This window comes from Esox lucius, chromosome 20, assembly GCF_011004845.1.
Source record: "Esox lucius isolate fEsoLuc1 chromosome 20, fEsoLuc1.pri, whole genome shotgun sequence".
Taxonomy (NCBI): Eukaryota; Metazoa; Chordata; class Actinopteri; order Esociformes; family Esocidae; genus Esox; species Esox lucius.
The window spans coordinates 33,493,037-33,507,822 of NC_047588.1; the positions used below are offsets into that span (position 1 = coordinate 33,493,037).

General features: G+C 44.6%; 1 protein-coding gene across 2 annotated transcripts in view; it reads right to left on the minus strand.

Moving 5' to 3' along the window:
* chn2 (chimerin 2) overlaps positions 1-14,786 on the minus strand; it is a 41,137-nt gene that overhangs the window by 13,876 nt on the left and 12,475 nt on the right. Inside the window, exons 2-6 of one of the 2 annotated variants that reach the window (XM_010884548.3) lie at positions 13,571-13,609; positions 10,796-10,851; positions 8,281-8,312; positions 6,847-6,960; positions 6,492-6,759 (exon numbers count right to left, since the gene is read on the minus strand). In XM_010884548.3, the coding sequence (XP_010882850.1) occupies positions 6,492-6,759; positions 6,847-6,960; positions 8,281-8,312; positions 10,796-10,851; positions 13,571-13,609 (509 nt within the window). The remainder of the gene's footprint in view (positions 1-6,491; positions 6,760-6,846; positions 6,961-8,280; positions 8,313-10,795; positions 10,852-13,570; positions 13,610-14,786) is intronic. The other variant, XM_034288821.1, reaches the window with a different exon arrangement.

Below are 14,786 nucleotides of genomic sequence, written 5' to 3' on the forward strand. Positions count from 1 at the left end.
AGGGGGAATATATATACATACAGGGGGAGGGGGAATATATATACATACAGGGGGAGGGGGAATATATATACATACAGGGGGAGGGGGAATATATATACATACAGGGGGAGGGGGAATATATATACATACAGGGGGAGGGGGAATATATATACATACAGGGGAAGGGGGAATATATATACATACAGGGGAAGGGGGAATATATATACATACAGGGGAAGGGGGAATATATATACATACAGCGACAGGGGGAATATATATACATACAGGGAGGATATATATACATACAGGGGAAGGGGGAATATATATACATACAGGGGGGAGGAATATATATATACATACATGGGGAGGGGGAATATATATACATACAGGGGGAGGGGGAATATATATACATACAGGGGGAGGGGGAATATATATACATACATGGGGAAGGGGGAATATATATACATACATGGGGAGGGGGAATATATATACATACATGGGGAGGGAGGATAGGGACATGGTGAAGAAAGGATGTTGGACTAAAAAAGATGGACACAGTGGGGGGGGGGGGTGTATGTATTAAGAAAGTGCGTGAGTAAGGGTTAGGCTCTTTGTCCCTTGAGAGACATCTGGCATCTCAGAAAAGAGTGTTGGAATAGAAAGAAACAAAAGATAATGGGACAAACAGCCTGGGTTTCCTTTCAACGGACTGGCTCCTTTATTCACTGTGAGGGAGCAGCTGAGAAGACAGTGATGAGAGCAGAGAATCATGGGTAAGACTAACTGCAGGTTGCTCTGGATAAAAGCCTCTGCTAAATGACTAAAATGGAGGGTTGTTTTTACAGTCCCACAATTGACAAATGTGTAACCACAAACAGTAACATCAATGTGAAAGGAATTGTAGTCAGTGCAAAAAAATTGGTTTACTATTCAGAGTGCAGTCACGAAATGGTATATTCAAAACAACAACAGATCTGTCTATGACTGAAAAAACTAACAATAGATCATCTTTGAAAGCCTTAAACAAAGTAGGCAGCTTCCATATAAAAGCTCATATAAAAGCTTGGCAGTAGTAGCAGTTTGCTTTGCAACAAATCAACTATTGATATAGATCATCTTCAGGGATCAGAACAGGGGGCTCGAGAAAGAGATCCAGCATTGACCTCAAAACCAACCACTGTTACCTTAAATTAGGATCATCCAAACTCACCTTACAAAAGGCCACAACACCAAGGAAGTGGATTAGAAAAGCATTCATCACATTCTTTCACCGCATCACAAATGGCACCCTTCACCCCCACAAAGCACACTACTTTTAACCAGGTCCCTAGAGGATTAGGGCATATCATCAGGGGTTTGGCCACTGTTGCAACTCCTAGAACACACACACAGGCACAAACACACACACACACACACACACATTAACTCACAATGAGGGAGGCGTGTGAACTGAGAGGACTGATAAACTGCATGTTGCCAGACAGGTCCTGTGAGTCAGTCACCTCAGTCCCCCATGGGAGGAATTTACAGGGAACACACACATACGCCTCGACCAGGCATTCACCGCACACAGATGAAAGGAGCACCGTGAGGGAGCGTGTTGTCCTAGCATCCGTGACCACAGGGCGTGATTCTAGACATGGCAAAACATAGTAATGCACTGTGAACTACAGTCAGCGTGGGTACTGGCCCAGCTCTACTCCCAAAATGACACCCTGAGGGGCTATAAAGGGAATACGGTGTAATTTGGGAAACAGACCGAAAAGGAAACAGAGGGACTGACCTCTGACCTCTGTCTTTTATTGGAGGTAACTGACTGGCAGGTGTTTGTCCAATACAGGAGGCTGGTCATTTGCAGGACAAGTTATGTTTGACACCCTACTCCCTATTGGCCTCTAATAAAAGATCTGGGAACTACACAGGCAATAGGATGCCATTTTGGACAGAGATAATCTTCACAGATGTGTGACATTCAAAACACATTTTTACAGACTGAGGTTGCTGATGCACCGACAAAATCATTTCTTCTTCTTTTTTAAAGGCTCCAGATATCAGCTTGCCAAGTAATGGCTTAGACAGGTGAGAAAACCCTCCAAGCTTCTTTGTTGCATTACAGACAAAGGGCAAAACTGTCTATTTGATCAGGACAAATAGCCCATGTATATCAGAAAGACTGGTACATTCACATTATATTTACATTCCTGTCATTTAACAGGGACTCTTATCCAGAGGGACTTACAACGAGTTCATTCAGCTCATCTAGGTATTAAAACCACCTACAGACATTGCCAAGTGAATGAGTACGTGTTTCGATGAAAAAAAAAAAAACGGTTTCATCCTGGTTCTTCTTAGAGGGGTTTTGTTGTATTTCAAGGATTTAATTCCTGAATCAGACAGAATCTGTGAATTCCTATGATTCAATTGCCTCGGAATAATCTCTGAATCGTTTGCAATCCTTCTGACTCCAAGAACTTCTGAAAGCCTGTAGGGATAAACCCTAATGAAACAGGCCTTCATTAAAGGCCCAAGGCTCTCTCTGTCCCCTTCACTCTGACAGCAGAGGGTGGTCTGTGACATGAATAGCCCTGTGCTGTTGGGTACCGGAGACACGAGGAGACATGCCCGTCCACAGCCACTCACCACTGACATGTAGCTGTCAGACCACTGATGGAAACCCACAGGGGCTCAGTTAGTGCGCTACAAGGTTGAGGCAAGGAGGTGCCATTTGGGACACAAACATAATGTTCTACGGAACTGGATGACGTATCCATATTCTTTGGGACGACCTACGAGAGGAACATGGCGAAAACTAAAGATATCGTGAAGGAACCCAAACATGGATGAGGAACGGTCGTCACAACCGAAACGTGCAATCACAACCAAGCGTGAGGTGCGACATGGCCGTGTGGCTGGGTCTGGTTGCCCCCTAGTGGTGGGTGTGGGACAACACCCCAGATCAGACTGAAGGGAGAAACGCAGGCATTTCACATTGACTATTGCATTGACTCCCAGTCTAAATCCTTCACAAGACATGAAGATGAGGAGAACAATGGGGTGATTCATCTACAGGTCCAGAACAGTACATCTACAGGTTCATTTCTGATGCCCACCCAAACACACACACTGTAGCACACACACAGCTTCACACATAACATGAACACACACGTATACTGACACCACACACACACACACACACACTCTGAATCATCTCTCCCCATCAGTCTCTCACTCTCCCCATCAGTCTCTCTTTCTCCCCATCAGTCTCTCTCTCTCCCCATCAGTCTCTCGCTCTCCCCATCAGTCTCTCTTTCTCCCCATCAGTCTCTCTCTCTCCCCATCAGTCTCTCGCTCTCTCTCCCCATCAGTCTCTCTCACTTCCCATCAGTCTCTCTCTCTCCCCATCAGTCTCTCTCCCAGTCCATTCAAATTGCTATATTTTGGTATGATGTAACAGTGGACATAGTGCCAAATCCTACTCTGGGAATAAGTATTGATTTTCCATATAACATATTTAATCCTCTGTCTCGTTCTCTTTCTTTCTCCCTCTCTCCACGCCCCTGACTCTGATTCTTTCTCCCTCCCTGTCTGTTTCTCACCATCACTCCATCCTACCGTCTCTCTTTCTGTCCCCTACATTTCCATTTGAAGGACCTTACTGGCATGGGAAACATTTGTTTACATTGCTATAGCAGGTGGAGAAAAAATAAACACATAATTGTGTACAAATTGTGCCTTTTTACATTATTATATGAACAGCTAAGGGCACTAGAGAACATGTGAATAGGGGATCTTTTTTATTTTTCTGTATGATTTTTTTGTGAGTCTGTATGAAATGTGTCTCCAATGTAGTCATGCAGGTGTCAGGAGGTTAAGAGGTGCAGCTCCATTTCCATCTGGTTTTCGGGACAGTGTGTATAGTCAGTCTTCTTTAGAGAGTCAGGTCAATATGTACATAGTTAAGGTCTTCCTTAATTTTGGATCAGTCACAATGGTCAGGTATTCTGCTTCTGTGTCCTTTCTTAAGGGTTTCATGATGAGCATTCCAATTGACTGTATCTTTTTGATTGATTCTTCCCAGTGTGTCAAATATATATTTTTTCTCATAATATTGTTGAGACTTACCGTGTTGCTCTCTGGGGCTCTGTGGTATCGGCCTGAGTTTGTGAACAGAGACCCAAAACCAACTGGTTAAGGAAGGTCTTCTCATGGTTTATCCCTCTGTGGATTAGGGCTTTATTACGAAAAGGTTCAGTGTTGCTTTCCTTAAGGTGGGTGTGGAATTTAAAGGCATTTTTTCAGTATTTTGATGATTAATGGTTTAAGCTCTACATGCATTATTGGAGGTTTAGCATTGTAATCTAAAAACACTGTAGCAGATTCTGTATGCAAAGTTTGAATTCTTGGCTGGTAAATGGACCCCAAATTGTAGGTAATTTTCAAATGAACACAAGGCCCTTCTATCCTTGTCTCTAAGGTCATTCAGGGCCTGGTTGAACTTACCTCAGTTGTGGATGTTTAGGCCAAGTTAGGTGCAATCTGGAGTTATTTGAAAAATGATTCTTTTTGTCTCCCTGAGATTCACTGTTAGGGCCTAGGTCTCACAGAATTTGTGCAGACGATTTAAGTGCTACCGCAGGCAGATAGAAGCACCAGAACATCTCCAAACGGTATTCATCAATGGTCCAGCAGGGTGATTACAGGTGCTGCAGACAATTCCAGTGCCAATTAATTTATTTTCAATTAATATTTACACTGCTCAAAAAAATTAAGGGAACACTGAAATCACACATTGGGTCTTGATGAACAAAATATATTGAAGTTCAAAATCTTTACTGTACATTGTGCAATTCGTTGAGAACAAAATGAAGTTAACAACGTTCAATGGAAACCAAAATCACCAAACAATTGAGGGCTGGATTCAAACTCACACTGAAAATCAATGTAAACAATTGAGCTGTTCCAACTTGTATGAATTTCATCACGTCAACTCATAATGTGACTCAATAGTGTGTATGGCCCCCACGTGCCTGTATGCACTCCCGACAATGTCTGGGCATGCTCCTGATGAGACGGTGGATGGTGTCCTGGGGGATCTCCTCCCAGACCTGGATCAGGGCATCAGTGAGCTCCTGTGGTGCTAACTGGCGATGTCGGATGTACCGATACATAACATCCCAGAGGTTCTCAATTGGATTCAGGCCTGGGGAACTGCCTACACACTCTGGCCACATGAGGCTGGCATTGTCCTGCCCCAGAAGGAACCCAGGGCTTACTGCACCAGCGTAAGGTAATCCCGGTACCTAATAGCAGTCAGGCCGGTACCCAAACTGGTCAGGCTGATTGATGTTGCAGGCAGAATAACATGTCTCCAGACTCTTTCACATCTGTCACATGTGCTCAGTGTGAACCTGCTCTCGTCTGTGAAGAGAACGGGGCACCAATGGCAGACCTGACAATTCTGGTGTTCTCTGCCCAATGCCAATCAAGCTGCACGGTGCTGGACTGTTAGCACAGGTCCCACTGGAGGACATTGGGCCCTCATGCCACCCTCATGGAGTCTATTTCTGACAGACTGGTCAGAAACATTCACACCAGTAGCCCGCTGGAGGTCATTTTGTAGGGCTCTGGCAGTGCTCCTCTGCTCCTCCTCGCACAAAGGAGCATATACCGGTCCTGCTGCTGGGTTTATGTCCTTCTACAGCCCAGTCCAGCTCTCCTTGTGTAACAGCCCGTCTCCTGGTATCTCCTCCATGCTCTTGAGACTGTACTGGGAGACACAGCAAACCTTGCGCCGGCACTTATGGATGTGCCATCCTGGAGGAGCTGGACTGCCTGTGCAACCTGAATCGGCTGCAGGTACCGCATCATACGACCAGTAGTGACAAGGACACTAACAAACACAAAACACTCCTGTCTCACCCCCCGACCTGAAGAATAGCGTGTTTTGCTTTTGTTTTGTTTGTTGTTCAATTGCTGTGTAAAGGATGAATATCTGGTCTGTCATGCTGTATTCTGGAAAAAAGCCTATTTGAAATTTGCTGCGGTTGATACTGCAAAGGATTTTTCCAAGCGTTCTGTTCAAGCAGATTCCCGGTAGTTTTTATGGGTGACATTTGTCTTCCATTTCATGGATTCTTTCAATGTCATTGGTGAGTTTCTGGTAGTCTTTATTAGCCAATTCAAAAAAGTAATTCTGTATTATGTGCTGATTCAACAGATGTTTCAATCCTGTTTTCTGACATGCCTTTTTAGTTCTCAATCAATGTCTGAACTACTTTAGTGTTTCACCACAGTTAAAGGCAGGTGTTCTGGTTATCTGTGTCTCTGAGTTTTGGTTTTGGCCCCTGTCTGTCTGTCGGTCACTGTTCTTGTGTTAATGTTGGTGTAGCAGATGTTAAACATGCTATAGGGCCAAGTGTTTTCCCACGTGACACCACCGCAATCACCATTCATCAAATCTTCCAAAGCCCTTCTAATTACATGAACAATCTCAAATACGTTTGCTGGCTCACCTTGTTGTCGTCCCTCTGGAAGGTCACCCTGCGGGGCTCGCTGCGTCCTCGCCGGTGCGTCATCTTGTCCTTGAGCAGGGAGGTGTAGCCCAGATGTTCGTAGATGGGATTGGTGGTCATCTTGGCGATGTACTCGGCCGCCTTGGTCTCAATGTAGAGGGTGATGAGGCCATCCGTCACCAGGTCGTGGACGGACTCGAAGCGCTTCTCCCCCACAAAGTGCTTCCCGTCGTAGAACAGCCTGTAGTTCAGGGTCTGGTGTCCGAACCTGGGGTGACCAGGAGGGGAGTGAGTGGGGCGGTCAGACCCAGGGAGCATATTCACCATGTGAGTGGAGCAATGACAGGGCGTGTACCTGAGGGCCAAGGTGTGTGTCCCTGGCTGTCTTCGGCTCTCCCTGATGAGATAAGCCCCCTCCGCCCCGCCCAGGAGCTCATCTGCGTACTCCCGTGAGATCATGCCATGGAACCTCGAAAGAGACACAAATCTCCTGTCAATACTGTGGCACTGGCTATCCACCTTGATGTGTCTTTCTGTAATATCCACACATGCAAGAAACAAACACACACACACACACACACACAAACAAACAGATGTGCAGAGACATTTCCACACAAAGAGCCACAAGGAACCAGATGTACATGGGTTGGCTGGATTACTTAAAACATTTAATCAGTAATGTAAACCATTTAATCAGACAATCTTTAAATATTTTGTGTTGCCCAGACATGAAGAAAATATGCTAAATATTACTGCGTAATTCAGCCACAGTGATCACTTGTTTCTAAACAATGGCTGTGGATTAAGTTGAGAATGATGGGCAACATGCGCACATTTCCAAATACATATTCTGGGAAAAACATACATTTGGAAGAAAACAAGAAAACTGTACGTAGAAGCTATCAGCTTACACACTATATAACTAATCTTCATCAACAGGTCCTCTCCACTGGAATTTTATTTTAATAGCCCAATATCAAATTTTATTCATTCAAAATTGAACAGAATTTTTATATTACACAGTATGTGTTTAATATACAGTAACCTAGGTTATTGTTTGCATTCAAGATCAGTCAATTTTGTGATGCATTAAAAACAATTCTGCTACTGTTTTGAAAAATAACGGTAACAATTTAAAATGTCAGTTGCCGTGAATTGTGCATGTCAATATGTCTGAACAACAACTTGCCACAAATGTGAATAAGCTATTTATTCAAAGCTATTAACCTATGCTTCAAAATAAAATGGGATTTCTTGTTTTACCCCTTGCTATCTTCCTACAGCCTTGAGCGCTGGGTGCTTTTAAGACACTCTTTTTTGCACATTCTTAAAGCATTTCTCTTCCCCTGAACTTGGAGCTTTACAAAAAAGAGAGAGTGAAAAAAGGAACGGCAGAGTTCAGATGCATTAGCTGTTTATTAAAACAGTTGAACAGGGGAAAAGCAAATCAACCGTTCATGTGCAATCAGTAGGACAATGGAAATCTAATCAAATCATCCTTGATTAAGTAATCACAAATAATAATGAACCTTTTTAATCATGTAACTTAAGTAACCCAGGCTGATTAGTGACTCAACCATTTGTAATTGGAACCGTCCCTAAACATGTAACCTGTTACCATGCAACCCTGAGCGTGCATGCACATGCACACGCCATAAATCCCCGAACACGCGCTCAGATGCAGCGGTAGGTGGCGGCTAACCACAAAGCACACAGCTGGAGCCGGTCAACAGCTGATGGGGAATGGAATGGATGCAGAGAACGATAGTCACAGTAAGCTCCCACTCACTCTCTGCCATAGTATCGGGGTCTGTTCTCCATCTGTGGAGGCAGAGAAGAGGGGATTGTCTCACATGCACGTCGTCTTAATGTGGTCTTGAAAAGCCCACCAACAGCTTGGCCAGGCTGTCTAACAGCACACATGAATGACAGAGACATCCTACACAGCAGAAAGGCAGGTGCCTCCCCGTCCCGGTGACAGCCTGTCTCTAGGTCCCAGTGACCGTCACTATCTGCTGGTCTCTCTTGGTCTATCCATCTCACTCCATCTTGGTCTTTATCGGTATCTATCTCTGAAATGCAGTGCAGCAACGTGTGGACTCACCACTTGGTTTTTCCGGATAGGAGTGTCTACTAAATTCCTTAAATGTAATGTCGCTAATAACCCAACCCCTTTTACCATTTGGTGCCAGAGTAGAGAAGTAATGACATACATACTAACTGGAATAATCTGTGGAACGACCGTGTTCCCGAAAAAGTTGGGAATGCACATAAAAACAGAATTCCATGATGTGCAAATCATTTATCTCTGTATTTCGTAAAAAATTGTACAAAGACAATATATCAAATGTTGAAAAGGAGACATTTTATTGTTTCTTGAAAAATATATGCCCATTGATGGAATTTGATGGCAGCAACATGTTTAAAAAAAGCTGTGACAGGGGCAACAAAAGACTGGAAAGGGTGTGTAATGCTAAAAAACTAAACCTGGTGGGATATCATACAACTAATTTGGTGGATTGGCAACAGGTCAGTAACATGATTGGGTATTAAAAGATCATTCCAGAGAGGATGGGCCTATCAGAAGTGAGGATGGGGAGGGGTTCACCACTCTGTGAAAGACTGGCAAATAGTGCAACAATTTAAGAATAAATGTAAATGTACAATTGCAAAGAGTTTGGGGATCTCATCATCTATGGTATATAATATAATTAAAAGATTCAGAGAATCCGGAAAAATCTCTGTATGCAAGGGAGAAGGCCGAAAACCAATATTGGATGGCTGTGATCTTCGGGCCTTCAGGCAGCACTGCATTAAAACACACCATTCTATAGTGAAAGTCACGGCTCAGGAACACTTCGAAAACCATTGTCTGTGAAGACAGTACGTCGCTGCATCCACAAATGCAAGTTAAAACTCTACCATATATATACAAGACACAGAACCACCGTCACATTCTTTGGGCCCAATCTCATTTAAGATGAAATTATTTTTGGGAATCATGGACACCACATCCTCCGGACTAAAGAGGAGAGGGACCATGCGGCTTCTAATCAGCGCACAGTTCAAAAGCCAGTGTCTGTGATGCTATGGGGGTGCATGGCATGGGTGACTATACACATCTGTTGACATCAGTTGACATAGGTTTTCAATTAAATACAGGGATAAATGATTTGCACATCATTGCATTCTGTTTTTATTTGCATTTTATGCAGCATCGCAACTTTTTGGGAAACAGGGTTGTACAGTAACTGAAGTAATAAAACACAGCATACACCCTACCATGCTGAAAAACATTAACAATACTGTAGGCCGTGTTAAATGATAATGTCTATGTGATGATGTACTTTACAGTAGACTGTGTTTAGTGATAATGTCTATGTGATGATGTACTGTACAGAAGACTGGGTTTAGTGATAATGTCTATGTGATGATGTACTGTACAGTAGACTGTGTTTAGTGATAATGTCTATGTGTTGATGTACTGTACTGTAGACTGTGTTAAGTGATAATGTCTATGTGTTGATGTACTGTACTGTAGACTGTGTTAAGTGATAATGTCTATGTGTTGATGTACTGTACTGTACTGTAGACTGTGTTTAGTGATAATGTCTGTGTTGATGTACTGTACTGTAGACTGTGTTAAGTGATAATGTCTATGTGTTGATGTACTGTACTGTAGACTGTGTTAAGTGATAATGTCTATGTGTTGATGTACTGTACTGTACTGTAGACTGTGTTTAGTGATAATGTCTATGTGTTGATGTACTGTACTGTAGACTGTGTTAAGTGATAATGTCTATGTGTTGATGTACTGTACTGTAGACTGTGTTAAGTGATAATGTCTATGTGTTGATGTACTGTACTGTACTGTAGACTGTGTTTAGTGATAATGTCTATGTGTTGATGTACTGTACTGTAGACTGTGTTAAGTGATAATGTCTATGTGTTGATGTACTGTACTGTACTGTAGACTGTGTTTAGTGATAATGTCTATGTGTTGATGTACTGTACTGTAGACTGTGTTAAGTGATAATGTCTATGTGTTGATGTACTGTACAGTAGACTGTGTTAAGTGATAATGTCTTTGTGTTGATGTACTGTACTGTAGACTGTGTTAAGTGATAATGTCTATGTGTTGATGTACTGTACTGTAGACTGTGTTTATTGATAATGTCTATGTGTTGATGTACTGTACTGTAGACTGTGTTAAGTGATAATGTGTATGTGTTGATGTACTGTACTGTACTGTAGACTGTGTTTAGTGATAATGTCAATGTGTTGATGTACTGTACAGTACTGACCTCCTGTGGACAGGTGATCCTCTTGGGCCGAGGGGCCTCCTGCTGAAGCTGGTACACTGTTAGAGACAGACAAACGTTACAAGGCGCTCTGACAATAATGTGGTCCATGCACGTCTTTAAGGACACTCAGGTCAGGACTCCAAGACACTTTCAAAATATAATATATATTTATACTGTGTTAACAAAAGTAGAAATGATCACACCCATAGTCCAGACACAGTACAGACAGTTGATTCAAGCTGAAAAGGCACAGCAGAACACTGATCTCCTGAGGGCAGATTCTGCTTGTAGATTCTCAGGCAGCTGACCGAACGTCATCAGATCTTACCCCCGTTTCAAAGACTCCTAGAAACCATTGCCCTCATTAGCAGGGCGCTGCTAGCTAGGGATGTAGTGACAGCACCGCCCGTCCCCACATCAACGAGTCCCCCTTGGGTCACGTTTCCAACAAAGACTGGTAGGAACACCAGGGGTCAATCTTAACCTTCAGATATCCAGGGGCAAATCTCTCATTGTGGTTTCTATGAGAGGCCTCATCCATCACCAATCCCCTCTTAGTGAACATGAACGGGTGGATGGTTACTATACGGAGTTCTGAGACCCAAATGGCACATTATTCCCCCGTAGAGCTTCAGACCAGGGCCATTAAGACTCCATAGGGAACGGCATTACATACGTCTGGGAGGGAGGGAGGAGGAGGGAGGGAGGGAGGGAGGAGGTCCAGCCGGGTTCCCTAATGCAGGACACTACCAGCGTCTATTAACGTGACTGAACACAGTGGGGGGGGGGGGGGGTGGGATGCATCCCGAAATCACACCCACATGCACCCTACGTAGTGCACTACTTTTAACCAGAGCTGTGAAGGGAATAGGGTACGGTTGAGGCCGGCACGCGCAGCACCACAGCGGCAGGAGCCCAAACGGCCGTCGTGGATTAAGTGTACTTAGGGAATTTAAGTGCTCGGTGTAAATCAGTGAAACCGCTGAAGATGGAATGGAGAGGAAGCGTGTGGTTTAGCGCGATTAATCATTTCCTGCGGCTTAAGCGACAGTGTAATGTATCACAGCTCTGGAGCGGGCGGGACACAGGAGCCCATTGTGGCTCTTCCAAAGGCATTAGCTTACGTAGGACCGGACTGTGACACTCATGGCACATCTTCCAAACCCGAGGCTAAGGGCATGCTGTGGTGTGGTGATGACATGCTCATTAGTGATTTGTTTGGTTTGTGTACATGTGTAGCGCACCACTCATCCGTTTAGCGGGCTGGGGGGGGGGGCTAGGGGCCGGGGCGCCACTTTGGGACTCTTTCTTAGAGGGGTGGATGATTGTAAAAAGGACAGCATCCGTGCCTAGATGTAAATGTCTTCTGCCGCTGTAATGTAGCACAGCATTATGGGACTGCAGCCTGTGTAAAAGGTCGCCTCCGTGTCTTGCCCACAGCAGATTTTCCATGCGGGAGGACGCAGACTCCTGACTGGGAGTTTTGGTTTCAGTCAGGCCCACTCACATCAAGCAGCCAGTCCTGGACATCTTTTAGTGGAGTGGACACACACACACACACACACCCCTGAACCACACCACACACACTTCCACGAACATGACATAGTGAGCTCTAAAAATATCTCCCTAGCCAGCAATAGAGAAGGTTGGAGAACAGAGAGAACTGATTGCTTGTGGCAGGGATATAACCCCAAGAAGCCACGACGCTTTACCACACATGTACAGTATAGTTATACTAAGACTTACAAGGCACTAATTGACAAATTAGGTGGCTGTGGTGTAATATCTACTAGGTATGCTTTCAACCTTCCTGTGGCAAGCAATGGACTCTCTATGCAGCTACATGACCTCTCACAGCCTTGATGCCGAGATATAATGTCTTGCAGATGAGTCACAATCAGTATCTGATTTAATGTCATAACACCAGACATAATCAGGCAGCAAACACAGTCAAATGCAGTTCAGACACCTTTTTTTTTTAAATGCTGCATGACTGTTAGCCCACCTGCAGAGACATGGTAGGGAAAAGCGCCGAATGTATAAGGAACCTGTACATTGAACCTTGCAATCATTTTACCTACCCAGGAGTCATACTATATTGCATACACGCGTTTCGGCCAAGACAGACAAAAACCTTTTGAGCTGAGCCGCTGTGCAGGTAGTCTCCACTGTGTGACCGACTCCCAAATGGCTCCCTTGTCTCTGTTTCAGTGCACTAGTCCAAAGTGAATATGGTGCCATGCAGGGCCTGTCCAGGACCCTGATCTCTTGAGGGCCTTCAGAGTGTATGGCTGACTTGAATTGACTCTGTGTTTTCCTTCTCCAAGTCTTGACGTAACTAAAACGTTAAATACAATGCACTGCATTCTCCTCCTCCTCCTTCCTCCTCCTCCTCCTCCTTCCTCCTCCTCCTCCTTCCTCCTCACCATAAACCATTGAACAGGGTTGGATTGAGATGAAAGTAGTTCTGCTTTAATATCCTTACATGGATCACATAAAGAGTCCTGGCTATGATGACGACGACTGTTCTTCCTGGCCTCTAGCGTATATACTTCATGGACTAGCAAACAGTAGAACTACATGGTTCTTCATGCAAAGGCAAACAGTAGAACTGCATGGTTCTTCATGCAAAGGCAAACAGTAGAACTACATGGTTCTTCATGCAAAGGCAAACAGTAGAACTGCATGGTTCTTCATGCAAAGGCAAACAGTAGAACTACATGGTTCTTCATGCAAAGGCAAACAGTAGAACTACATGGTTCTTCAGATACTTACAGTAAGATTTCCATATGGGTGGTTGGTAATCCTCGGGATCTGAAACGACAGTATAAAATAAAAAACATAGGAAATGTGTCAATGGTTCATTCGACGACGAGACAGACTGACACAGGAGACATTTAGGATTCAGACCCGGTACCAGGGGCTTTAGGAAGATAAAGGGTTGAAAGTTTCACATTTAATTGTTTCTCTGGAAAATTGTCATGACATCCATTCCCCGTGAAGGGCTTAGCAGCCCTCAGCCCATCCTATTCGTGGTTATTTCAGGGTTGTTTACGTCTCAGCCTAGTTATTTTGCTGGCCTGGCATAATTATTCACAGGCTTTACTCAGGCTGTTCAGCAGACGACGCCAGCAGCAGCCTCCCGAGACGCTTAGTGAATCAGCCCTGATTTAAAGGACAATCAATACACCAGTCCACCTTGTCGTTCCCCACATAGTGCACTCATTTTGACTGGGTCCCGCCCTGCGGGTTGACTTGCAGTGGCCTTGTCGGCCCAGGACAGACCTAGTAATTAATACAATATGCCCTGTAACACTGCTGTGTGGGAAAACCCTGACACAACTTAGGAGTTAGGAAGCGCGGTGTGAATGATGAGATGAGTAATTGTGATTACATGATCCTCCACTAGAAGCAACAAAACCTCTGCCATGTATGCAATTACACAAGCACTTTACCCCTCACGTTACAGCAGATCTCCTGGGTGTTAGGCGGGAAATTGCATTTCCTTGTTTCAATTTGCTTGGCCTGGCTTGTGTAATGAATAGTGTGTATAATTATCACCACATAGTGCCAGCCCTAAAAGGTGTTTATGAAGCGCTGTCTATCTGTGAAGGAACATATCCCCGGGCCTGGGAAGGAACATATCCCCGGGCCTGGGAAGGAACATATCCCCGGGCCTGTGAAGGAACATATCCCCGGGCCTGGGAAGGAAAATATCCCAGGGCCTGGGAAGGAACATATCCCCGGGCCTGGGAAGGAACATATCCCCGGGCCTGGGAAGGAACATATCCCCGGGCCTGGGAAGGAACATATCCCCGGGCCTGGGAAGGAACATATCCCCGGGCCTGGGAAGGAACATATCCCCGGGCCTGGGAAGGAACATATCCCCGGGCCTGGGAAGGAACATATCCCCGGGCCTGGGAAGGAACATATCCCCGGGCCTGGGAAGGAACATATCCCCGGGCTTGGGAAGGAACATATCCCCAGGCTG